Source organism: Pleuronectes platessa, chromosome 11 (assembly GCF_947347685.1).
Source record: "Pleuronectes platessa chromosome 11, fPlePla1.1, whole genome shotgun sequence".
NCBI classification, from domain to species: Eukaryota; Metazoa; Chordata; class Actinopteri; order Pleuronectiformes; family Pleuronectidae; genus Pleuronectes; species Pleuronectes platessa.
This window is the reverse complement of record NC_070636.1, coordinates 8,405,310-8,433,238: the sequence shown is the minus strand read 5'-3', so window position 1 is coordinate 8,433,238 and position 27,929 is coordinate 8,405,310. Positions and strand designations below refer to the sequence as shown.

Sequence of the window (27,929 nt, the reverse complement as noted above, 5' to 3'; positions counted from 1 at the left end):
AAGCGAGGTGAAAACGTTTTAAATGTAAGTAATCAACCGAACAGCTATCGGAACATATGTAAAAAAAAAAAAAAAAGTGTACGGGTTTGATTGAGACACAGCTAGTGCTGCTTTAATTTTCCATATGTGATTCTGGAGGCACAGTGGTGCAGCTCGAATTGGCTCCAACCCCTCAGTGATGGATGGATGGATATGTGTTTCCATGTTTCTACTGTTGTATGGTACATCATCATGTGCAAGTTTTGATAATGTAAAAAAACTAATGATGAGATCTTCTTTCCATATAAACCACAGAATCTGCAATAAAAGTCATTTGCAATCTCAGTTTTTCTGACAATATCTTTTATAGAGCAACATTACAGATTGATAACAACTTCAGTCATTGATATTTCTTTACTAACTAAACATAACTTAAGAAATAAAACATAACTTTATACAGTTTTAAATATGCTGGTTCAACTCAGTACAAAAATAAAAGCGGTGAAAAAGTTTCCGTACCCAAACACCATCGTCACGTCATCAGTCACTCGGAAACGGAGGAATCCTGGATGAACCAGTTTGGCACATTATCCACTTATATAACAAAGCATGAATTACAAATACTGAATGATAATTTGGTACTTTTCTTTTTCCCTCTTCCGTGAAGCTTTTGGTGGGAGAGTCCATGGGTGTTGAACGGCCACTAGATGGTGCTTTGAATCCACAGGAGAAACCTCCAATGAAAGGTCACAGAAAACTTCTCACATGCTCCTGCTCTGCCTGGATCTGTTTCCGACCACCCGTGTGCACGTTTAGAGCCGGCACATGTCAAATGTCTTTAACTGGTGTCCAAGTTATTCATGCTACGGTTTCCTGTGTGAAAGCAGAGTAGTCCACGTGATACCAGGATATCCGTGAGGCGTCCACCCTCCTCAGTCCTTGCCAGCGGAACATGTTTGCAGGCGAAAAAAAACGTCCCATCGCTTCTCTTTGGATGTCCTCTCACGTTTCATTGCCGGTATCCGCACAAAGTGTCCAGAACAAATTGTCTTTATAATTCCCATATACGAATACAATCTCTTTCTCATTCCTCATACACAGAAAGACAAAAGCAACAAATCACACGCACTCAGTTCTTTTTCTTGACTTGTTTTGTGCCTGTGAAAGGCAGCATGTGCTAGGATTTATCCCCTTGGAGAACCTGAATTAAAAGACAAAATCTGTTAAAAATCATCTCTCGTAAAATAACCGACTGCTTTTATTTGATGTGTGTGTGAGGCCCATGTGTGCGTGCGTGTCTGCGCTTTGCATTTGATCACGTGTGTGTGTGTGTCTGCGTTTGCGTTATCGCTGCGTTACTGATGCTTACCTACCTGGTTGCGAGTTTTGTGGGATTTCTGCATCAGCACTCTCCACTGGTCGTACAGCTTCATGGACATGCTGCTGCAGCCGTAGGCGTGTTTCCGCACCCAGCCGAAGAACTGCTTCAGCTCCCGGCGCAGGGTGGAGTTGGAGTCCCCGCTGGACTTGGAGTCGCAGGAGCCCGACATCAGCCGCTCTGCACGGTCAGAACAGAGGGAGGGAGATTAGAAAAGAGAAGAAGTTAGAGATAAACATTTTAGTTTAGTTCCAGATAATAACAAATTAGGAGTTCCGAGATAATGAATATCGCCAGGAACTACTTTTTCGGGAGATTTTGCAACATATCTTATGATTTGTACTCTTTGGGTCTCAAAGTTATTTTAACTCATCTACCTCCACCAATGCACAACATCAGCCCCCTGATCTGGATCTGCACCAAACTCATTATCGTGTAATACTGCTAAAAATCTGTCTGTCTGCTTATATCAGGTATAAATACTTCTTTATGAGAAAAAGTCCAGCATTATATTTTCTACTTGGGGATAAGTACATATATTAGTTTTTTATTCAAATGAAACCATCTGAATAGCTGAAATATCATTCCCCTATATTTGTTTATTTCATCACAATCCATGAATGAATCTCTCTGCAATCGTTAAAATGTTCTAAAAGACCCATCTCTCAATGTTAAAGAAAGTCATTAAACATTTCCTGGATATGTCTCCTGATACAAATTCGCATCAAAATTGAAACACCAAGTTTTATGGAAATCGGTCGGGCCAATTTTGCGAAATCCTGCTAACTAACACAGAAGAAAACATCACCGCCTTGATGGAGGAAATGAAACCATGTTAGAAGCTTACATCTTAAATGTCTCTGATCTGATGATGACATGTGAAAGGGGCCCAAAGAGACAGAGCTTTTATTTGAAGGGGGCCACAGCCAAGAACAGTTGGTAACCACTGATTGAATCTTTAGAAAAGCATCTTATTGCATGTGTTTCATGTAAAATAGCTAGAGACAGATAAGTAGAAGTAATATGTATTAAAATGCTCAATTACTTTATTTAATTAAAGTTATTATTTATTTATTACATTTCAGGAGAGTTAGAGGAGAGAAATCCACAAAGAACAATTCAATAACTGCTAAGGATGTGTGGTGTCCTGTTTATGTGTGTGTGTGTCTGTGTGTGTGAGATATAATATAAAGGTAAACTCAGAGCCATGGAACAGTTCAGCCACTGAATGATGCAAACCCTGATCAGTCTGCTGCTTCAGCCCAAACTCCTGGCTTTCATGGAAAGGTCTGGGAAACCCTTGAAGGAAAAGTTCAGAACTTGTGTTTTCATAGTTGTGGCCATAATTCCTATCAGTTACGATAACATTTACTCAACAATTGCGTTGCTAAGGTCTGGGGGAAGCAGGAACCACAGGCTGCCCACAGCTTTATGACATCCAGTAGAGCAACAGGTTTCTAACAAATCAAATTTGGTTCAGCCTCCTGTGTCGGCCTTTTCATCATCGTTTCTTTGGGAGGCAACGAGAACCTTACACGTTCAGAGTCTGGTTTGATTTTAAGGATGTTTAACAATGATTTGATTTAACTGACGCATCTGCTCCAAATTAAACTGCCAATACAATACAAAACAGAGTGAGGACGTTGAACAAGGACGGTAAAGTAGCACAGGTTTTGTTCTTCTCAGAGGTTTTCCAGTTTCAGGCAGTGGGATGTGTGGTGAACCGTGAGATGAATGAAAAAGTTTGGTGATAAAATATTCCCCCGCAAAACGGACCTGAATACACAAAACGAGAACTGAGATTCTGTTTGTGTGTGTGTGTGTGTGTTTGTGCGTGTGTGTGTGTGTGTGTGTGTGTGTGTGTGTGTGTGTGTGTGCTCACCGCTGTGGGGTGTGGATGCAGCGGTGGGATGGCTCCACTCGCTCCAGATCCCAGCCTTGCGAGAGCCGTAGATGCCCACAGGGTTACAGCGAACCTGAACACAACATATCAAACTCATCATCACACACATGGACTCACACAGACACACACACACACACTCACTCACTGCTCCGCCTACACCATACCTGGACAAAATAAACAGTTCCAGGTCTGAGTCCGGCCAGTCTACAGGAGGTCTGGTTCCCGACGTCATCAATCACCTGGAAAGAAAGAAGAAGACACAAACACAGCATAGTTGAGCGCTGGAGGTCCGACCACAATATTAAATACCAATGGGCATAAACGAGATCACAGGGAAAATCAAGATGTAGAAAACACGAGTATATTCCATGTACGGACCTAAACATGCACACCACATTGTTTGATGGCCTCCTGATCAGCATGTTTATGAAACTATTTTAATGTAATTGCGCCCGCCGGGTAAAAATCTGTTCTCTGTTACTTATTACAGAGCTGGATTCACTGGGACACACACAGGAGAGCGTGCAAGGTACAGGCAGGAGAATAGATACGGGGAGAGAAACACACGTGCTGCAGTTATTAATCTGCTCTAATAGTCCCCACTTTCTCTCTGGCATTCGGTCTGTAAACACTTGTTAGAGAGCGACTCCAACAGAAAGCAGAACATGGAAATTACAAGCATCGGAGGGCTAATGACGTGACGTGGCGAAAAGCCAAATCGGCAGAAGTTAGCGCCGGGCGTTTTTTTTTTCACAGCCATGTTGAAGACATTAACAGCTGAGATGTATCCCTCCATTCCTGAGCATGACCTCATGATCACGGACGCTCGTTCTGAAGGGAGACGCCGTTTTTTTTTGTTTTCACCACCAAACCCCTTTAAGCCACTTGGACTCGAATCCTCCTCTCTCCTCCTGCGAACGCTCTCATCCCTCCGCCGCCTCTCCACTCCCCTGCTTTTTTCTTTTCCCACTTTGCGAGCAACGACTTGCTTACATTACATCTGTGTAATTCCGCCTTAATTACAGGAGAATCTTCTCTCTCACCCAGAGGACTCTGCAGAGCGCCATCTGTGCGGCTACAGGTTTCACACAGTATTTTTCATGCATTAAAAGCTCAGATAGAGGTACACACAGCGGCTCTGGCCTGTGTTTTTCCTCCTGCTCGGACCTCGGCTGCTGGATTTATGACTAATGAAAGTTTTTTGACGAGCCCAACTTTTAATTCGTCTGGCAGAGGAGGCTTCAATCAGACCAGATTAGAGGTGATTGCAGCGCGAGGATGAGAACCAGCTGGGATGCAGAGAGAGCAGATTCTTCCTCCATCCATCCCATAACCGCTAGCCCACTTGTCCTTTACCTTCCAATCCTGGCTTTCCTCCAGTCTGTAGCGGATCTGGTACTTGGCCTGAAACAGGAAGTCCTTGAGGGCGGGCGGGGCCTCCCAGCGGACGCTCAGCTGGTCCTCCAGTTGCCCGACGCGACTCACCATGACACCTGACGGAGGGTCCGTGGTCACTGGGGGAAGAGATGGAGGTGGTTGTTGAGTAAGAAGCAAAACACATCGAATCAACACCTTCATATGTGAAATGTTGTTCTTCACCTAAATGAGTGTAAACTAAAAATCTTTGGTTTTTTATTTGATTGTCCAATAATTTAATTTTGAATGCTCCTGATTACTCATACTGGGAGTTTTACTGTGTGTCATTTGACACTATTACATTTTATGCACAGCTACAGGAAGTTAGCTCTATTGGATTTCTGTCCATTAGTCTCTGTTCGGCCTGTATTGATCTCTGCTGACTCCGGAATGAAATAGTTTATCTCTTATTTCTCCACTATGTTCACTCCCTAAGTTGCTGAGCTGTGAACATCAGTCAAAAACAGTAAAGCAGTGAAATCCAAAAGCTGTAAAATAGAAACAATGAGCTTAAAGACTCCCAGAGCTTTTTAGGGAAAGTGTAGAATTGTGTGATAACAGGTTAGTTTGATAAACTTCTGATTTGATCCATTGGTAATTTAGAGATATTGATAAGCACGGCTTCAAGGATTCCAGCAGCATTCAGTAGAACAAAAGAAAATGAAAACACTCAAATGGCACGCAGTAGAGTGCATTCCTCCACCGGGGTCCAACAGTCCTCTTATAAAATAACATTTAAATTCACTCGATCCAGATTTTTATTTGGATCCGCACCAAATTCCACACACTCATAAATATCAGTCGTCTAAATATGTCTGATTTCTTTCATCAAGCTCCATGAAAGTCATAGAAAATATTGAAGAGCACCTTATTTCACAAGGTTAAAGACAACGATCAAAACCAATGTCACATCCTTCCACCAAGTTTCGTGGAATTCCCTTTTGTTAGAGTTTGCGAAATCCTGCTGAAATTCAAACTAACTAACTAACAGACAGAGGGGGGGGGGGGGGGGGGGGGGGGAATAGTAGTAGTCGTTATTAAATACAGTGAAATCCTGGTGTAGACTCTGATTTCACAAAGGGCAGAAACTGTTTCTATTAATCATTACATCCATTAACAAGTTCATTTCTACCCTGAGAGGATAATGAAAACCCTCTGGTGGACAGATGGCCCAGGTTTTCATTTCCAACCACGGCTGCAGAGCTCCACAGCTCAGGGGTTTCTTCATATGAAGGTTAAGTTGGCCGAATCCATTCAGTTCAAACAGTAAGTGTTCGGAGTGACGTCTGTGTGTCAGAGCACGTTGAAGGATGGTTCGGCGTTGGCTGAGGTTTGCGGTCAGATGCCTTCTGCCTTCTGAAGGCTGGACTTGTGCGGAGCTGGAGGCGGCTTCTTCATCTGACTGTGATTATCTTTTTCGACAAACAAACATGTGGTGACAGACCATTACTTTAACCCTCCACACGTTTTTGTTCTGGGCCCTCGAGCTCGTTTCGATATATAGACGTCAGTTTCCTTTTCGCGACGTCGCCCAACAGCGGCAAACAAACAAGGCGACCCCAGGGGAGAAGAAGAGGACGGGGAACGACTCACTGGAGGAAACGCCAGAGTTTCAGAGGAACCAAAGATGTTTGTTCACACGGCTCTCGTGGGTGAAATAAAAGGATTAAACCCCAGTGGAGGCTACGGGCCCGTCCCTCCGAGTAATATTTATTTTAAACAAAAAAGTTGAGAGTAAAACTGAGAATAGCAAAGTTTTAAATGTTAGATGAAACTAAATCGGGCGGCTGTGGCTGAGGGGTAGAGTGGTCGTCCTCCAACATGAAAGTCGGCAGTTCGATCCCCAGTCTGACCCATCTGCATGCCGAAGTGTCCTTGGGCAAGATGCTGAACCCTGAATGGCCCCCCCATAGAACAACAAAGTGCTGCGAAAAGATGCACTGTGTGAGTGTATGTGTGAATGGGTGAATGTAGAACTGTACTGTAAAGCGCTTTGAGTGGTCATTTAAATGGGGAATGGATTATAAGGAAACGAGGCCATGTGGTTTTTAATTAGTTTAATTATTTAAAAAGAAAAATATTCATTCTTATTTGAGAGCATTGGTTACAGTAGTTATATTAAATCCCATTATCTCATGCTTAATCCGTTCATTGTCTTAAGAGATCAGTTTTCTCATGGTTTCTCAAGTTATTTAATTTTCACTTTTCAGGATCGTGTTTTGGTTCGATATGTTTTTCCAGTTTCAGTCTGTTTACTCACTGAAACCTCTGTACTCTGTCTTATTACCAGCATCAGACAGCACTTTCCTTATTTCAGTTGCAATCCCAGTGAGGAGAGCAGCAGTGAGGGGGTTTCCTCGACTCTCTCTGCCCTGTGATTCACCTCTCAGGCTCCGAAGAGGCTGATGTCTGCAGCTGGATCTGAGAGCCGCGCTGCAGGAACGACTCTGAACTTTGAATAAATTAGTTTTAATGTGAGAGTTGAACTTGCAAGATGCTGCACTGAAGGACTGAGCTCTTTAAAAGCTGCATTCGCATTATTTAGCACCAAGTATAAGGTCTTACAGCATTTTTAAAGTCTAGATAACGGGTGTCCTTACTGAGTTGTTTCATTTTTATCTCACGGGTACATTGAATTCTATCCCAAGGAAATCCTCATTCTTAAATCCAACTCAACATTATTGCGGAGAACAGACATTTTAAATGGTTTCTGTAATAAACAATTATGATTCCCCTGCTTTATATGATTTAAGCAATAAAAGTCAAGGAGACATGACAAATTACAGATGAATCATTAACACCTGTATGTCGTCATCCCTCGACACAGCGGAGCGTGTTGCCTCCCGTCACTCGGTGGAGGGGGCTCCCCGTGACTGAGGAATGCAGCGACTACTGTAGGTGGAGGTTTCTGCCTCGCCTTCATAACTGATTGGACATGACCGGAGTCGCGGCTGACTCACGGCAGCCGGAGCACGCAGGTGCGGTTGCTGTGTTTTATGACACGCTGCTGTTGTGGAAACTACTCGACAGAAAAGAGCGGCAAGGGCAACGTGAGCGAAACAAAGCGAACACACACACACACACACACACACACACACACACATGCACGTACACAAGTCCAGAAACCGCCTACACTCCAGCCCGCCTCTCTGTTTCTATACTGTTACCAGGCCCTGCCCTGCCCTGGGGATGTGTAAACAGGTGTGTGCGTGCGTGCCTGCATACATTAGGGAACGGAGCAGGATTACAGTTTGATGGACCCTTGTTTCCTTGCCAGTGACGTGTTCGCCCCTAAACTCTATATGGAGTTCTCATGGCACATTCCCCCGACCTCGTTAGGAGCGTGTGAGGGGTGAACCAGGTGAAGCGTTCCAAGGGAATCAGGTTGTATTATGTCAGGTGTAAGTCTCAAAGCCTCAAAGCCCAAACTCCTCGGGCCTCAGGGGTCTGCAGCCGGCTCAGAGACGGGATTAGGTTCGAGGATCAGTCTGGAACATTCCAACACTACATAAAAGAGCGTAAGCGACTGCTTTGTGTGTGTGTGTGTGTCTGTGTGTGTGTGTGTCTGTGTGTGTATATGTGTGTGTGTGTGTGTGTGTGTGTGTATAAATGTGTGTGTGCGAGTCTGTGTGTGTGTTGTCCGGTGAGCATGAATAAAGAGAAAATTAGCTCATCAGAGGGAGAGGGTGTTTCCCTTTGTCACACACCTACGCCTGTCCAGGTGTGGGCATGCGTATGTGTGTGTGTGTGTGTGTGTGTGTGTGTGTGTGTGTGTGTGTGTGTGTGTGTATGTTTTGGTGATACTGAGAAAAGAACTGGGTCTAGTTTCATGCTCCGTTTGCTTAAACCGCACTAAGCTAAGCAACGGACCACATAACAAAGCTTTAAAAGGAAACACTGCTCACTTCCTATCAGTGTGAATCAGCGCAAGAAATTGCAAACAACTTTCTCCGGCAGCCGGAGGCCACAGGACTTCAGCCAGTGTCCTGCCTGAAGGAATAAAGGAGATGAGGCTGTAGAGAGAAGGATTACTCTTCTTCTGAGAGATGCCTACTTGGGGCTGAAGCTTAAGCCATTCATGGTTCCCAACCTGTGGGTCACAAGATGAATCTGAGGGATCACGAGGGGATGGAAAGACGTTGGAATGAACTGCTTAGCGTAGTTATCCCCCTTGTGCCGCCTTTCATTAGCTTTATGGTCATTATTAATAACTTTATTCCTCACACACAGTATATATTCTCTATCGACTTGTTCCAGCTTTTTTAAATCTATGGGAAGTTAACGATGGGATGAATAGTTAAACCCAATAGGGTTGCAACATTTATAAATATGTAAATACTTATTATATTTTGTGCATCATTTTGAACACATTACGCATATTTGGTACTTTGGGGAATTTTCACTTTAATAAAGAAGGGAATTCGGAGAGCACATGCCTCCACCAAGGCAAATTATCATTTGCCACCCCTCCACAAACTTTCTTGGAAATCAGTTGAGTAGTTTTTGACTTATCCGGCAGACTGACCCTGACCCCCTAACGCTAACAGCCGGACTGGCAAACTAACCAGCAATGAAAACATAACCTCCTTGGCGCAAGTACAAAATAAATTTTATTTTTATTTTGTAGTTTTATTCGCAAAAGCAATTCCAAATTTTGCCTGTTAACCTGACAAAGACGATCCCTGGATGGCGCCCTGTCCTGTAGATAACTGGATACAGCCGTTCAAGATGGCAGCCCCTTTCATTCACACGGAAGTTGCTCACCAGGCAAGTTGCAGCACGTCACTCCATTGAAACCAAAACTCAATCAAAACTACATTTTATTGGTTAGGAAGATGGAAAAATGGGTCCTTCCATCCCTGAGCAACAAAGGCTCCAAAGTTAATGTCACAGTCGAGCAACGATACGTCCAAAGCTTGAGCATCACGCTTCAACTCAACTGACCAGCTAACGTTACTCAAGTTTTCAAAAACCACGGGGCATTAGAACTTTCTCGTATAGTCCAACTTCAGCTCTGTAGCTGAAGTTGAAGTCTCATTTCAATTTGGCCTTAGCTGTCTACTCAACCTGGTAGAATGCATCTTTTGAAAGATGCAGCCCCTGAATTGAGACCCAGCCAATATGACAGTGGCATCGATTTTCTCATCTACAACTTGGCAAGAAGGTGCATTTCACACAATTTCTGAGCATTGGTTTCTAAGACAAACAAATCAATGGTTCAACCATGTTGGTTTTATTAAGAGTTTGGTTTCCACTACCCCCTCAGCCCGAGGGCTCGCTAACTCTCTAAACTCTAGAAAACAGCAGTTCAAAGATAGAGGGTCAAAGTTCACTTCTTCTCACACTCACCTACGTCTAGGATGTCAAGGGTGATGACATCAGATGTGGCCCGCCCCAGCTGGTTGGAGGCCTCCACCCAGATCTCATAGGGCGTGAAGAGGTGCAGGTCTCGGGTGATGCTGCAGGAGTACGGCTGCGTGTGAGTGTAATCCTCACACTCCTTCTCTTTACCGTGCCACCTGGGAGGGAAGAGAAAATGCTGAAACACTTCTGGACAGAATTCATAGGCCTTGAATAACGCACTCAAGAGTTTATCTGGCACTATGGTGGTTTTATGAAGTGCTTATTTACACCAGTCTGACTCCAATAAGAGATCTCCATGCAGTTGGTACGCCTGTGGGCAGTGCATGTCAAGTCACTTCTCTTTTGGTGTTTTTAAATAGATTTAATGATCAAAAAATGTGAATAGATCCCTTACATCGCATCTGAAACTCATTTTTTGAGAATGTATCGTTCCAGAAAACCTGTTTTCCTAATTCTCATGAAATTTGACTTTTTTACGGTCGAAAGGTTTTTACCCTCTGGCTACCTCTGATGTTACTTCTCTTAAAATGAGGTCTGCCAAAGACGTTATGCATTTTGTCCGGTTTCCAGCTTCACTGTAGCTTGTTTCTGGGGCGTTTTTTGAGGCATGTCAGTATCATTTCAAAAAAATCTCTTGAAACATGTTGATTTTGAATGGAAACTTGTGCAATTGTTCAACCCATTTGAACGCTGGTGTTTTCCTTGGTTTTCACTCCCTTCACCTATGACGTGGGGACGGCATGTCTCTACATGTAGTCATTTTCAAAATAAGTGAGGATGGTTAGATATACAATCAACTGACCGTTCGCTAAAGGCTTTCTCTCAGATTGTCCAATCATAGCTTAGTAACTGTTACTGGGCATGGCAGGTTTGTCAACCTTTAGATTTCCCCACATGTTGAAGAGCCGTAGACTCTACACAAAGACTTTGGAGGGTGGTGTCTGTTTAAGCCTAAACAAAACCAAGCACAAGATTAAAAGGAAGATCAAGATCAAAAGATAACCACACTGTTTAAAGGGGAAGGCCTCCATAGTTTGGATCGTCCCCATGTAGAGCTAACTGGCTAACTTCTTGCAGTGCTAGGTGAGTAGCCTAGCTTACTACTTACTTACTTACTTACTTACTTACTTACTTACTTACTTACTAATTTACTTACTAAGGAGCACTAAATAATTTTGTGGCATTACAGTTGGCATCTAATAATAAATGCTGATAGCTGACTGATAGCAGGTGGATTGCTGAGGACCCAGAGAGGTGCAGTGTAGGTTGTCCTGTTTTTTGGGGAGATGAGTCGTTCTTAAGGAAGCTTCAAACTTTATTTTTCTACTTTTTTCTTGACTTGAAAACCCGAACCATGCAGCGTGCAGCAAAGCAATCATCCCCCAGTGACTATGAATGGGCTCTGGGCTGAACAAAACCTCCATTTACAGCCACCACTGTGCAACATCATCCAACAAGGAAGAAGTCCGTCATAGATTATGTTCACATGCTCCTCAGTTCATCTCACTCCACAACTTTATAACTTGTTCTTGGGACTTCGATGTGTTCGTGTGTGGACCGTGGAAACAACATAGACGCTATAAAGACGTTATACGCTATATTTATTAGCGAGAGTTGTTGCAGTACCAGTACATTCCCTGAAACCACTTAAATACTGCTTATTATACCACTTAGTATTCTGACACCACAACTGCACTATAACAGAGTTTAGGGTACTGTGGCCGCTCTGTGCTGCTCTTTCTTTGATTTGTAATTTAAACTCATAGAGGTGCAATAATCATCATTTCAGCAGACAAAATTCTAACTTACTTTTTATCAATTTATTTACAGTTTATTAGCTGTGTCTAAATTTGGGGGCCGCATCCTTCAGACGCTGCATTTGTAAACTTTACGTCTGAGCGGCGTGACCAGTCTGTTCTAATTCGAAGGCCTCTCCAAAATCGGGCCGACAAATGTGACCAATGTTTCCAACCCCCGAACAATGGAGGCTCCACCTGGTAGATCCTTCCCGGCCCAACGTATCCCAAGATTCATTGCACTTCAGTGACAAATTGTTTTTCAAAGCGGTGTATAGAGCGGGTCCTGTTATGTGTCTTTCTACTGGTTTTCATTGTGGAGGGGAGGAGTCGGCCATTCCAGCAAGATTCGGATCACTTTCACACACACAAGGAACTTACTGGAAATGAGGCATGCATGTAATTCAGTCTGACTGTAGCTCTATGACATTGATATCAACCCCACTGTTAATTGTTCGCATGTTTAATGTGGAGCAGTCAAAGGAAACACATTTATCTGTCATGTTTTTGTAAAGAGGACCAGAGGGAGAACAGCGAGTTGTTAGATGAGTTTCAGGTGACACTCCTTTCACAGTGCTCTGCTGTGTCAGGAAAACTCCTTGTAACCAAATCACTAATGTTATTCTAATAGGCCGACTGAAGTGCACGGATACCAACTGCTCTGTTGTGTTTCTACTGAAGTAGCTGGAGTATTTGCTGTAGTATTAAAGCGTACTGTTACTGCCGGTAGCCAAGAGCAAGTGATCCAAAATCAACCAGGACTGAATTCTGAAGCATTATAACTTTATTATCTTTGAGAAAATTAAATTTCCAAACTAAATCATGGATTAGATCATATTTTTTCTTGATTTAGCTGCAGTGTGTGTGTGTGTGTGTGTGTGTGTGTGTGTGTGTGTGTGTGTTTGTGTGTGTGTGTGTGTGTGTGCATACCTGAGTTTGAACTTGAGCGTGTACTGGGTACTAATGTTGGTCTCTCCCTTTCCTCCTGGGGCCCAGCTGCAAGTCAGGTCTTTGGTGTTCCTGGACCAGCAGGTCAGATTGACCGGCCTCTTTGGAGGCACTGGGACGGAGAGAAGGAGAGAGGGGTAACAAATGGGTGAGGAGGGAGGAGAGAAAGATGGAGAGAAAGAAGTTAGAGAGCGAGAAGGTGGAGGGACATTGGCTCAGTGAAAGAACAAAGTTACCTCCAACCATTACTTTAGCCCCTTCCTCTGGAGTGTAATTCACCCACTAGGGATGTTCCTCAGAAATTGGTGTTTTTTTCTTAATTGGCGTGTGTGTGTGTTTGTTTGTGTGAGTGTGTGTGTGTGTGTGTGTGTGTGTGTGTGTGTGCACCTTCTGATTTGGTCAGACTCAGGATCCCTGCCAACATTCCTCATCTCTAAGAACACAGGGTTCTCAACGCCAGGGTCGCACAGAGATTAAGATCCCTACTGTGTGTGTGTTTGTGTGTGTGTGTGTGTGTGTGTGTGTGTGTTTGTGTGTGTGGACTGTGGCAAACTCACATTGACATTAAGACTCCTGGGAGTCTTTGAGTCTTTATGCTAAGCTAAGCTAACCAACTGCTGCAACTTTATGTTTATTAAAGACATGAGAACGATATTAATCTGTTTATCCATCAGCAAGAAAGCAAATTCACCTATTACTGAAAATGAAAAACTTAGTTTCTTCAAGGTAAGGAATCCCCCCGGAGATAATTCAATTATTTAAAAGTTTTATTATGTTAACACATCAACAAGATCACCCACAAAAGTTCACTGTAAAAATAAGAAACTGTATTTAGGGGTAGGTCATGGCCCCATAATACTGAAGTGTGTGTGTGTCTGTGTGCGTGTGTGTGTGTGTGTGTGTGTGTGTTTGTACGTGTGCGTGCTTGCGTGTGTGTGTGTGTGTGTGTGTGTAAAATGTCAGACCCCCGCCCTATGAGTAATAGTGCGAGTAATGGACCACACAGGTGGTCGAAGCATCACACAGTGACACCCACTCACGGAGGCCTCTCACTGGGCCTGAAGGCAAGAATACTACAACATAAAGTACAGCAGGGACTCAAATCTGCCCCCGACCTCGTTGTTGTTTCCCTTTATTGCCGTTTCCTTTTCCACTTCTCTCGCTTCTGTGGTGCGTCGCCCTCGTCCTGCACTTTGCTCCTCATGTTAACAAGCTGCTTTAAGAACTCAACCTGAATTAGAAACAGAGCCCTCGCAAAATAAACATCTTAAAAAGTATTTTGACACCTGAATGAAATACTTTGAAAGGCGTTTCTCCGCCAAGGCTATCTCCAATCTCACCATAAATAATTTGAAAAAAAGTCATGGTAATCAGTTCTGTAGTTTTGGAGTATTCCTGCTGGTAATAAGACATTTCTACATGCATGAGATCAAACACTCGTGTACAGCACTGCAACGAGTGACAAGCTTCAACTTACTCCCGACGTAGAGGCAGGAGCCGGCTAAGATGTGCCCCTTGTGGTTGTGACACACCAGGTTGTCTCCGGACGTTTGCCTGGAGGCGTTGAGTCCGGCCAGCGTCACACTGAGGTTGGTCGGACTCAGCACTCTGTAGATGGAGCTGGGCAGCTGTTGACCGTTCAGCGTCCAGAACAGAGAGTTTGCGTGGACGCCGAGGTCGGGGTGGACCCAGCAGCTGGCCGTCAGGTTGGACCCCATGCGAAGGACGGGGTCCTGGGGGTAGATGATCGCTACATCTGGAGGAGGGCAGGAGGAAACGACACTCAGTGACGTAATGGAACATCCTCACTCCGCTTTTCTTGTGCTACAGAAGTTGGTAAGAGCTCAACATTTCCAGCTGCAGCCCGAGGCGCTAGCCAATCAAATTGTACTCAAGTGTAGGCACTAGCCAATCAAATCAAGTCCTGCCTGACAAGCTGAAAATGAGCCTCGACCGAGGAAGCAGAGTCGATGAATCTAGTAATTGTTTGGGATGGAGTTTATTCCCGTTTAGCATTTCATGGACCGTTATCCTGACATATTATCATAAAGCCAGCTGTGTTGAGTGTCCCAAGCCGGAAACTGATTGGTTAGGGTTGTTGTTATGGCGGTTGTGCAAGCGTCAAGTGTTAAAGAAAGTCGTACATGCAAATGCTCAGACTTATTGGACCGTAAGTCTTTGGAAAGATGTGGGTAATTATCAGGTATAAGTCACTATTCATTTGCATTCTGGGAAATGTAGGATTTGGGAGTTTTACCCTATGAAAGTGAGGATACATCGATCTGTGCTGCCCCCACTTAAACCACTGCAGCACCAACCTGAGGAGGCTGGATTCTCAGTCGCATTCATCGCAGCACCTAAATTACAGCATGAACAGATGGTTTCAGATAATCTCAGATGGTGGAGTAACCTCGGATGCACCAGCAAGAGTTGGAAAATCCGTCCCGCTTGAAATGTTCCGCGTGGATTAAGTTTCAGTGGGTTGTTTTTAGATCAAATGTGGGGAAAGGTTAGAAAACAGTCACTTGAAAACATGTTGTCAATAATGTGAAATATGCATTAGAGGACAACACATGTGAAAACCTTTTTTTTTTTTTATGTGAAAGACTAACCATAACAAGTTTTTAATGTTTGTGACTTCATTTGATAATAATCCTAAAGTTGTATAATCCTTTATAGTTTATTGTCATAGTTTCATGATTTATAGATTATTGTTTTTCAATTTTCCATCTTGAATAATCTGATTTAGTCTCAGTTGGTGTAACAGTAACTCTGAACAGCTGTTTTCTCCCCTGGGATTTTCTGTTTATTTCCAGTGAAACATTTAAAAATCGAAATAAAGTGGTTAAATAAATCAATTTCTACCACATATTTTCATATAGTTTTAAACGGAATACAGTCGGTCTTCCATTTTATTTCCTTTATAATACCGACACATGTTGCCCACCGAGGTCGACGGCACTTCAAACCCCAAACTGTGTGTGTGTGTGTGAGGATTTTCTGCGAGGAGACGAGTGAGCAGTGAGTGAGATCGTCAACACTTTGTCAGAAAACTGCAAATCTGCGCCCGCGGGCCACAACCTCCCGTCTGCCAGCCGCCTCCCTCTGACAGACACTGTGTGGTCCCTTCTACTCAGGAGCCGCCTTCGAGGAAGTTAACTCAGCTGCAACTCCAAACCAACAATAATTTCATAACCTGCATATCCGGCTTCCACCAGCTTATCAAAACAAACACACGGGCCGAATGCTGGTTGTCTTTGTCACCGGATGAGGACTGAAGGCATGGGGGGGGGAGGGGGGCACCAATAATATACCGATCCAGCTGAATAACAATCAGTGTTGATGTATTCCAGGCGCCGAGGACGGGACGTTGGTGTGAAGCCCTCCGACAACCCCCTTCCTCTCACAGTTCAAACACCAACAAGAGAGAGACACAATTATTGCTGTTTATTGTCTCTGCTCGACACGCTTGCCGGACGAAATGGCTTGTAAAATCCTATATTTGTTTGGAGAGGCTGAGGCTGATTGCGGCACCGGGGGGCAGGTTTAACCCGAACCACACTGGAACAAGGAGTCACTGCACAAGTTCAACTGGGAGAGGAGAAAAAAACGTTTCATCTCTGTCTGGGTGAGAGTGTAGGAGGTCTCCCATGAAGGTCTGCGGTCCTCTCTGTCCTTCTCCAAAGGTTCACGATGTCCCTTCTCAACTATTTATTCCCCACTCATCCGTGCCACCGTCCAACTAGAGCTCGTACTTTCCTCCGCCTGCCGTACGGCATGAGGACATGTGGAACGTTTTGGAGAGGCTGGCCAAGTGGAGGAAGTCACGCAACATTTAGTGACAGTGAGCCGTGTGAAGAGGGGAGGAGATCGAGGAGACAACGGCGGATGGTTTCAAATTTACAATTCAGGTATTCACTCTTATCTGGAGTGAGGATAAATCTACTTGAAACGTCAAGTCGACTCAGGGCGAGCACAGGCAGGAGAAATGGAACATGTGTGTTAGGAGTGAGTTTCAGGTTAAAAGATGTTGTTTTGGGGGTTTTATGTATTTTAGAGGGAAATATTTGGTATTAAACCATCACATCCAACACGATTACCCTCTTACACGACCACGAGCTGCATTAAACAGCTCATCTTGTGTTGGAAATAGGGTTCAACGTTGAAACTGTTGTGTTTCGGGGGCATCTGTAAACCACAGCCCGCTGAGTGAAGGGAAAGCACCGGCCATTACTACAGCGAATAAAACCGTAATGACCAATTAGGCTCTATAAAACACAGCAGAGCAGGTTAGGATCAGAGCCCATTGTCTCGTCTGAGCCCGGACGACTAGACTTCCTTTTATTAGCGCCTTTCAAACAGGATGGATAACAGGAGCTCGTCTGTGTGGAGCTGCTCGGTGCCAGTGAGCTCACCATAAAAAAACTAATCCAGCCACTTAACAGGGGAAGCGGACATAACTTTGATTTATTTACGTTACTGTGCATTAAGCTGCCGGTTAACATGACCCCCCCCCCCCCCACCCCCCCCGAAAGTAAAAAAAAGAACCCAGAGCAAATGATGTCACTGGTTCAGTTGTGGTCCGTGAAGCCCTCATGCTCAGGCTCCCCATGTGTTAAACGAATCACGGCCTGACTTGTTGAAATTCAGCCTCCTGGGAGAGGGGTCCTCTGTGTGGGGATATGAACAGTGTACTTCACATAAATAACAGGAGCTGTCCAGTGGAGGGAAAAGTGGCATTTGTCCTTTTTTTTTATGTGTGAAGATATAAACCTGAGTTGATCCAGTGATTCCCAAGTGCATTAGTATTTTGTTAATCCTTCCTAGGAGAGAATTGTGTCATTATTTTACATCCCAAAAAGTATGATAGATAGAGTATGACCCAATGAATGATGTGTGGGATGTATATATGATCCTATATGGAATTTACATTATCTTAAAATCCGTTTATCCTCTTAGAGAAAACGTTTGTAAATGCTCCTTTAGCTAAACTGACACTTTATTATTATAATTTGATTTCGTATCAATGAGATTTCTGTAATTAATAAGGTTGGCCGATAAAACTATATCAGTTAATTAATCAAGTATCGCAATATAATTTTGAAATGCAATTTGCATCACCGTCATAATTAGAAAAGATCAATTTACATAAAGGTTATTACTTAATTATTGCAGGGTCATTTTCATCAATATCAATATAACAAAAGTTCACTGTATATATACGTGCTAGTGAGCAGTTATAACACATAACTGATCTTTATAACAACTACAAAATGTAGTTTATTCACTATTTATTAATACTCATAAAAACAAGTTCAAACCTTTACTCCGAAGCAAAAATCTGTCTTTAAACTTAAAAATATATATAATGTGACATATTGTGCTAATTGTTGATATGAAAACGTTTATCTTTATAGATTCTTTGGGCCATATCGCCCTGCCCTTATTATTATTATTGTTATTATTGTTTTTAAAAACACAGACTACTGATATCACATCTTATGATGCTCTTATAACAGGAACTAAACGTCAACCTTCCATAATAAAGTTACTAAATAAAATAGCTTACACTTGTTTTGTTTTTTTTTACTGTTAAAATTGACTCAACCCCCTCTACGATGTGTTGTGCTATTATTTAAATCCACTTTGGCTCCAGTTGTATCCTTGAAATCAGGAGCAGGACAGTGTCCCGCTGTTTACAGCTGAGATCTCTGGGTGACACATGGATTAAACTGATCTCAGTGAACCCGAAAAGAAAAGAAAAGAAAAGAAGAAAGAAAGATCAGCAGCCTGCCCACAACTGAAAAACCCTTCCCGAGCCGGAGCTGCGTGCATCCATGGACATCTGTGTGCAACTTACGTGTGGACAGGGACAGCACAGTGCCCGGGCTGTGCAGCGTGAGGAAAACCAAGCACAGATCCAACAGGACTTTCATTTTCCTCCCACGGCTCCTGGTTCAAAATGTGCCCTCGACTCCTCGCGTTGTTGTGATGTCGCCTTTCTTCCTCGATCCTGGGCAGACTTTACGCACGGGACCGAAAGAGAAGAAGAAGAAAAAAAAAAAACAGCCACCCAGCCTGCTTTTACGCAGAAGGCTCCAGGTTCCAGGAGGGAAGGGGCGCACGAGAAAAAGTGTGACCCGCTGGAAAAAGTGTGTTTGTGTGTGTGTGTGTGTGTGTGTGTGCGCGCAGCCACGAGACGACACGGTCCTCTGCGGAGCCTGAAAACACTCAGGGCACCACGTCCTGTTTTGCAGTCTTTTCGTCTTTTAATGCTTCCTGCAGCCAAATCATGCACAAGTTCATACTTTCTAAGCCCCTCCTCCATCCTCTCTCTCTCTCTCTCTCTCTCTCTCTCTCTCTCTCTCTTCCCACACAGTCACTTCCCCTCTTCCGTCCTTTCCCTGCTCTCTCTCTCTCTCTTTCCTTTCTCCACCTCTCCGCCTTCAGTGATGGGTAGGACAGAGAGTCAGAGCCATTCACTTTCACTGAATCACTGAGCCTCTGTTAGTTTCCATGCCTCAGGTCTCCTCTGCAGTTTTTCTCCATAGGAGGCTGTTGAGTCACAGTGTTACAGGAAAGGCTCCTTTTCTCTCTTTGTCTATGAGGAGTGAAACGTGCTTTGTGTTTGTCACATTGAGAGAAACCCATTTGTTTATTGAATTAAAATGTTTTGTGGATATATCAATGTGTTTGTGTGTTTTGGTTACTTGGAGACTCTAAACTGGAACAGATTGGAATGGGATTCTGTAATATTTTCTCCTTGTCCAGTAATTACCGACTGTGGTAATAACCTATTAAGTTTCCACCCCTGCACATTTGTTTGTTTGTTTATTTGTCAGCAGGATCACACACAATTCCACGAAACCTGTTAAATGATGGGACACAGGCCAAGAAACAACCCTTTACATTTTGGTGCAGATTTTTCAACACTTTCTTTAAGGAGGGAATAATTCATGGGTCTTGATTCTAGTTTATTTGTTTGTTTGAGTATTGTGAGCATGGTATTATACAAAGACGGATTTTCCAGACCTGGGTGGAAATGTCTGAGATGTTGTGGCCTCTAAATGCTTTAAATGTCTGACCCTTTCCATTACTTCAATGTTAGAAAACCACTACACTTGAGCCATATTTTCCTTTTTGACATTTTCTTCCACTGGTCAGAAGGTGTCACTGGTTGTTGCCATTACAGATGAAACTGGCATATGGTATATGGTGGCGGTTTTTTTTTTAAATGTCACATATAGTCTTGGAATATTTCACTCAAACTATGACAGTGATTTATCAAAGGAGGAGCCTTGTTACAGAAGTAAGATAAACTGGTTAGTCGAACACAAACAGACATCTCCCTCTGTTTTGCTTACAGCTCTGTTGTGACGTATGCAGGTCACTGTTGTAGACACTGACTGAGGATGAGTCAAAACACCCGGTCGTTAAATAGCCACAGACCGTCTCACTTACTGCAGCTTGGTTTCATATTTATTTAGTACGTACTTTCCGTTTAGATTGCATTCACCAAATACCGTATGTAAACAAACACACATACGCTGCTTTTCAACCACAGGATCTTTCCCCAGGAACGAGGGAACCACAACCAGAACCACAGAGAGCAGGATCTAAAATACACAAATACACAAAGTCTCTTTTTGGAGTGGAGCTTACAACAGTTCTTTTTATTTCTGACACCATTTTTAATTATATGTAGATGCAGATAGACGCAGATAAAAGGACAAGTTGTAGAGACAGCATATGTAAAAAAATGTATGTATAGTTTGCATAATCCTGAAACCCTGATAAACTGAATTACAATACAACTTTAGGATTTACTTCTGTTCTTTTCCTATTGTAAAAAAAACTAAATGCATGTTGTCGAGTCTGAGAAAAGTTGTCGAGGTAGTTCTCTTTGAAAATTTGTATCATCCATGGGATAAGGATCTAACTTTTCATTTGACAAGATTCAAAATGCAAGAGAACAATCACAGAGACAAAAAAATATCTAATTAACGTTCAATATCTGTGCTATCAATGTTCTATAATTGATAGGGATTTATAGAATTTTGACATAAACAGTAAATAATTTATACTTATAGCCAACTGATTGATCAAAAATCAAGAAGAGAGACAGGACTTATTGTTGCATTACATGAATATACATGTGAAACAATGACTTTTTTCTGAGAAATAATAGAGATTAGATCTAGAAGCTTAATTTGATGTTTTATATTTACTAAGGAAGACAAGAAGGTCTATATTTTCCAATAAAGAGGAAGAGTTGAGCAGGGAGTCACAGCCAAGGAGCGGAAATGCAACAACATCAAATAACAAAGGGATTTAGAATAGAAATCTACATTCAGGCCTCAGTGTGTGTGTGTGTGGGGGGTGGGAGAACACACACTCTCTTCATGTTCAATGGGCGCTGTGATTAATGTTTGACTAATGGTGTTCGGAGACAAGCACCAGTAAGTGTGTGGTTGGATCAGAAGTGAGTCAGCACGAGTCCAGGCAGGACAGCCAGGATGACCTTTGGGTCCCGGCCCACAGCGTCCCCTCTGTCCCCCTCACTCAGAGGAGACTCTTGTTCGAGGCTCAGTTCCCGCTTGTGTCCGGCTGCCGCTGTCCAGGAAACGTGAAAAAGGGATTTGGTGAGACTGTCATTGTGTCACTTTTCCAGTCAATGGGCTGTGATGCTCATTCACAGGGTCATCGTTAGAATAGTTGATTTATGACGGGCAGTCGTCACCGTCTGTCCCCGTCAGTGAAAGTGTTGTGTCACTGTCTACTAACACACACACACACACACACACACATACACACAAACACACACACAGCCGCACTTTAACACACAAGTTAGAGCAGATCTCCTAATTACGACCCTTCATTGACTTCCATTCATTTTGGACAGCATAACCATAACTTTATCCTCAACCTTAACCTAACCACAACTCACATCCTGCGACTAACCTTGACCAGGAACTAAAAAAATTATGTTTCGCTTCAATATGACCAAGCTTTGGTCCCCATGAGGTCTTCTAGTCAGTGTTGATTCAGGAAGAGGTCCCAGAGAGGTAACAAAAATGAGCACACACACACACACACACACACACACACACACACACACACACACACACACATGTTACATGGACTTGCATTCATTTCCTGTAATCTTACCATAACCCTAACCACTGACCCGACGCTTTCCTTCTCAGATTTGTGTCTCTAATTGGACCGACTCTCCCCAATTAACTGGTCTGTAGTCTGGAGTTTGTCTCCAAATGTAGCAAATTCTCTCTATATATACAAAATATATAAAAATACACACATATAGGTCATAGGATAGAGATCTGGCAATGTTACTTGAGATTCGAACTTAAACTGGAGGACTTACAACTACCCAATAATGATTGTCATAGGTTACACTCCTACTGTCAAATTCACAAAAACACATCAGTTCTGCTGACAAACTGGATGAGCAGCTCATCATCATCAAGAGACTAGAAAAGTGAACATCAGACTGGGGGAATAATCAGAGGGACGGCGATGACACGAAAATTGAATCACATTGAGATGAGAGACACAGAGAGGACAGAAAAGTTTGTGATATGAGTTTGAGACGACCGGAGAGGCAGCAGGAGCGGGGGCAGAAAGAGGGGGAATAAAGAGAGCGACAGACAGAGACAGAGAGAGAGAGAGAGAGAGAGAGTGAGAGGGGGAGTAATCAAGGAGAATCAGGACGTTTCCTCTGTTATACCCACAGGCCCAGACTGAGCCCCAGCTCCACAATCCTCCCTGATTGGAGGGAAGGGTTTGTTTGAAGAGGAGGTCAAGGCCATCAGTACCTTGTTAAGGGAAAAGTTGTGTCCAGAGGAATGAAGACGGCTGACTCCTTCCTGAGGAATTCATTGGGGGACAGTGTGTGCGCGTGGTTGTGTGTGTGTGTGTGTCTGTTGGGACTGTGTGTGTGTGTTGATATAGATACTAAAAAAGAGGCAGTGGAGAGGAGGAGGAATCAGACCGTGATTTAAAGAAGACCCATCAACCCCCTCCTCACATAGTTCCTAAAGCCAGGATAACACTGGCATTCGCCGCAATAATGCATGACAGATGTACATCAACTCTCTCTCTCTCTCTCTCTCTCTCTCTCTCTCTCTTTCTCTCTCTCCCTCTCCCTCTCTCTCCCTCTCTCATATGGGCCCAATGTGTTGTTGGTGATGGGCATCATGCATGGAGACGTAAACTGAGAGGAGTCCACTACTGTTAGCGATTGAATTCTGACTCTCAGGGCAGAGAATGTTTATTAGAGATGACACAGTGTTGACGTCAGAGCAGACAATGCTTTCGCTTTTTATTTGAACCCTCTGGTTTGTCAGTGATGATGGACAACGTGTGTGTGTGTGTGTGTGTGTGTGTGTGTGTGTGTGTGTGTGTGTGACAGAGGCAAACTGAATTCAATACATCACAAGCTGTAACAACTTAATGGACTGACGGAGCTTCCTTGATTACGAGGTTCTACATTTTTGAGTGCTTTGATTGATTGACTGATTTATTGATTGGTTGATAAACTGTTGTGTTGCATCACAGCAGCAGCTCCATCCAAAAATTAAAACAGTAAATTAGAGGATTAACGTCTCATTTCATATAAAATTGACATTATCAGTGTTCTTATGCACTCAGTTCTCCCTGGAACAATAGATCAGTTGCTGTTGCATTTCAGATAATGTCTAGTTTTTATTCCTCTTCCATCCCAACAAATGTGTAGAGTCTTGTTTTTCCATATAACCCATTTAACCTGTATGTATTTCCTTTGGAAAGGTTTTGGATAAGTTATTTCTCTCAGGTATAATTGTTGTGAATGTATTGTAACCAAATGAACTTCTGGTGTAATACATTATTTGTCTTGAAAGCCTGATGATGTGATGATGGTTTGTCACTTCTTCATCACTGTTTCCTCAGCTGACAAAGAACAATCACGTTGCCGCTCTAAATCCACTGTGTTCAGCTTAAACTCACATGCTTCCAATTTCCCCCCATAAATGTCCCCTGAAGTGCCATAAACGATAGAATAAACTTTCCTGCGTAGTGTGTGATATAACCAAGGCAGTTTTACTGTCTTATTTGTCTTGTATACGGCTGCTGACTTCAGACCATCTCTAAAATCCGTTTATCGTTCTATTGTGGGAAATCGTGATACACAGGTCTCATGATTGACATTGCTTTTATTGTTTTCACTTGCAATAAGTTATTTTTATGTCTACATCTTTAAATTCTTTGGAAAATTCCTGGGCTTCAGATGCTGAAGCAGTTTTGTATGAATTTCTGTCTCTGGATCTTATGAGGTTTGCAGTTTAACCATTTGAAAGATTATTGCACTGATATAAAGCTGGGCAACTCTCGAGAGACAGATTCCTTATCTCCTGTAGAAGCATTTCTCGCAAACCAAACCATCTCCGGACAGAAACACAAACAAGCGGAGATTAGCCTGATGATCGAGTTTATTTTTAAAACTGGGAAACTCTGGTAAATTCCACAGAAAACTTTATAAAACAATTTTCCACGTACGACTCTGAGTCAGTAAACTTATCTCCATGTGTGAAATCGATTGAGTGGCCCCATCATCTCAGACCGACCTGTGTCTATCACCGTTTTCACATGTGTTTCTGTGTTTGAGCAGCAGAGGGCAACATGTGCACAGTGTATCTCTCTCATTATCACACTTGAGCTCAATGAAAGTCTGCGGGGCTTCCATCAAATACAAGCAGGAACCCACTCCACCTCTTTAATTCAAAATGTGTGTTCACAAACAAACAGGGTCTTCACGGTGGAGTGAGACATGCATGAGCGGTTTTATGTGGAGATGTAAAAGCTGAAGCCAAGAATAATCCAAGGCACAGCTCTCTCTCTCTCTCTCATTACTGACTCCCGTACTGGCAGGAAACTGGAAACTGGCACGAGAGGAAGAAGGAGAGGAGAGGAGAGGAGAGGAGAGGGAGGAGAGGAAAGTAGAGGAGAGGAGAGGAGAGGAGAGGAGAGGAGAGGAGAGGAGAGGAGAGGAGAGGAGAGGAGAGGAGAGGAGGGTGAAATCTGCAGAGATTTGTAAATATGTGAGGAGAAATCAAGATGTAATAAGGAGAGAGTAGGTGCAGTAGAGGGTGGAGCTGAGGGAAGGAGAGAACACAGAGGTTCATAAAAACAAAGGGAACAGCAGACGGACTCACTGACAGAGCAGAATGTGGCCGGCCCTGTGCTGAGTCATGCTGCAGTTGTACTTTATTTTCTTACTTCCTTGTGGCATGTTGCTGGCCTTGATCACCCTGTCTGAGCAACAGCAAAATAAAAGTATTTGATTTAAGCTTCACAATGCATACATGAGTAAACATCAGTGTCAGTTTTTATATCTTTACTTTTTCCCCATAAATATGTTAGTTTTTTTGAGTGATATATGTTGCAGTTAGTTTCCAGTGGTGAAATATAAAACAGGCACATTAATTCACATATCATTTGGAACTCCGCTTTAAAATTGTTAATGTTCTTCTTTAAATTTTAAATTTTTGTCTCTGTTTAGTTTCTGCCTCCGGTCTCTCCACCCTGAAAACCTGCCTGCAGTGCAGGAGCCTTTTCCAGCTTCTGAGCTCCGCCCACCAGTCTACAGGATTGTTTGATTTGCTTTGTGACATCATTAACCCTGGTTATCTGACCTAGTTTAAAAAAAAGCTAAAATTAGTTTATTTTTAATCTGAATATAATTAATAAAAAATACATATTTGTTTTCACTGAAGTGAGACTGTTAACATCACCTAAGACCTTCTGACCCTGAAGCACATTTGGAAATGAAACCTGGACCTGAATTGATTAATACTTGGTGTTGAATCCAAAGTTTTTAATTAAACTACAAATTCTATTTTAATAATTATAATCCATCAAATGACGATGTGATAGTGATGATAGTGTCCTAGGAGTCACTTATACAAAAATAACTAAAGAGTTCATCTACGACCGCCTCGTTCTTATTGAGAAGCTGATTGAGAGAAAATGTTTTCATGGCCTCTAACGTGTCGGTGGTTCTGGTTTAACAAGAAGTTCCACTTTGTGCTAGCAGGCCTCCGTCAACCAGTTCAATATAATCCCAGTCTCTCCAACTGCTTCTGAGTGTCAAATAGTGGCAGAAAGTTATGAAGTTACAGTGTAGTTGACTTTTGACCTTTTGTGATATAAATGTCATTATTGTATCTGACTAGATGTTTGTGTGAGATCTTGTCAAAAATAGTGTGTACATTTTTTTGGTTATGGTCACAAATGTTTGTTTTATGAAGTCATAAAGATCTCGACCTTTGACCTCCAAATCCTCATCAATTCATCCTTCAGGTCAATGAAATGACCTCCTGGTGTGACTGAGATAATGCATTCATAAAAATGAGATAACCATGATGTGGCAGTAACATTGACCTTTGACCTCTAGTATCCATTCAGTTGGTCTGTGAATAAAATGTTTGGGACAAAGTTGACAAAATTCCCTCAATATACAAATACATATAAGAAGATTCCTAAGCACCATTCATTTTCCAGTAAAATATCAGTGTAATTCAATCATATCTTTCACACTGGGCGTCATCTCCTGCACGATTATAAAAATGTGTGACATCACAATGGATTTGTTGTTGTGTCTTTAATGCAACTGTCTGCCAGTCGACCTGTGACGCAACACATCCTGGCACCGCATCAGTGACTTAGTTTTGTTTTCATGTTCCGTGAAGGTGGGTGTGGTTTGAAAGAGCAGTGAATACACCTCACACAATAACAAGCAGGATTCATGTTGATGAAAAACTGATGTTTACAGTCCAATGTTCAGGAGAGAATTTAAAATCAGTCTCAGTGGAATAAAGTATCTGTTGTTCTTTGGTAGATGACGATGAGATATTCACCTTTATGATCAGGATTCCTACAAAAAACAAGAACTCAACTCAACTTATATCTATCTTTACACTTGTTAAAATTGCTTAAAGCATCTATGTGCATTCAAAGACATAAGATTGAAATATAAACATTTTAAAACAAATCATTGCAGATGTGATTGTGTTTCATGAAAGCTCCTGGAGGAGAGGAGCGTGCTGGCCGTGCGTCAGTGATCAGATCAAACTCTGTGTTTGTTCTCAAAGTCAAACTCGTCCACCGCTGCAAACTGACATGGGTGCAGCTGTCACCTCGCCAAGTACCAAGGTGTATGTGACGTGTGGTTGTGTGTGATGTGACAACAAATACGTCTAAGATCATCGTAAGGGGCGGAACTTGGGCGGTGCCATTGAACGGATGAACTACAGTGGTTCCATCACAACAACAAGAGGATCCATACTGGCAGTAAGATCTGGTTCAATTACAGCAGACAGAGAATCAGTGACACCAAATACCATCAACTGATTCAATCAAAAGACCAAACTTTATTCAAATATGTCAATAACCAACCAGACAATAGCAGTAATCACCTGAAACAGTGAATAAATAATACTCATATTAATACTTAGAAAAAAGTTATACATCCACATTGTTCATTAGTGTTTTTTTACTTAGACGCATTATACATAAATATATCTGACAAAATCAAAATAACCACATTTGGCCTCGTATAGATTTATTTTCACTGGTGATAGTGAATGTAAACATTTGTGATCTTGTAAATAAGCATTTGTTCAAATTAACTCACGTCAGTTTCCATTCAGAGGTTGAACTTTATCGCATTGTACAGTTGTATGTAAACAAACTTCACTGCTAAATAAACACATTTAGGACCACTTGGAGATATGAAAACTTTTCTTCACTTCTGGATTTAGCTTCTTTTGGAAAAGAGTGATCTTAAGTGTTGTGGAGCAGAAACTTAAACCTCTGCCAGAATCTCTCCTGCCGCTTTGGTTGAGATGTTTTTCTGTCCGACTGAAAGCGTTTTAACAAACAATGTAAAGTTTTATTTTGCAGATTTTATCGGCTCTTCAGCAACACTTCCTCTTGTCATTGGAAGATTTTGACTGAAGCAGATTTGATAGAAAAGTTAAATCAAAGAGCAAAAGAACAAATGGAATAAAGTAAATAAATAAAGACACATAATTCTGTTTGTGGACATTGTGTCATTGTGCTGATCTTTGTGTCTCTGTGGAAAAAA

General features: G+C 42.5%; 1 protein-coding gene across 2 annotated transcripts; it reads right to left on the bottom strand.

Annotated features, from left to right (window-relative positions):
* Positions 1 to 325: 325 nt before the first annotated feature.
* crlf1a (cytokine receptor-like factor 1a) lies at positions 326 to 19,116 on the bottom strand. 2 transcript variants are annotated; one of them, XM_053434530.1, is made up of 9 exons: positions 18,645 to 19,116; positions 14,262 to 14,540; positions 12,767 to 12,896; positions 10,026 to 10,195; positions 4,617 to 4,774; positions 3,425 to 3,499; positions 3,240 to 3,333; positions 1,349 to 1,537; positions 326 to 1,180 (listed from the first exon to the last, which is right to left on the bottom strand). In XM_053434530.1, the coding sequence occupies exons 1-9, from the start codon at positions 18,718 to 18,720 to the stop codon at positions 1,164 to 1,166; spliced, it is 1,188 nt and encodes a 395-aa protein (XP_053290505.1). In that variant the 5' UTR covers positions 18,721 to 19,116; the 3' UTR covers positions 326 to 1,163. The 2 variants fall into 2 exon arrangements, with proteins under 2 accessions (XP_053290505.1, XP_053290504.1); XM_053434529.1 differs by having other exon boundaries at positions 1,353 to 1,537.
* Between the last annotated feature and the right edge of the window lie 8,813 nt (positions 19,117 to 27,929).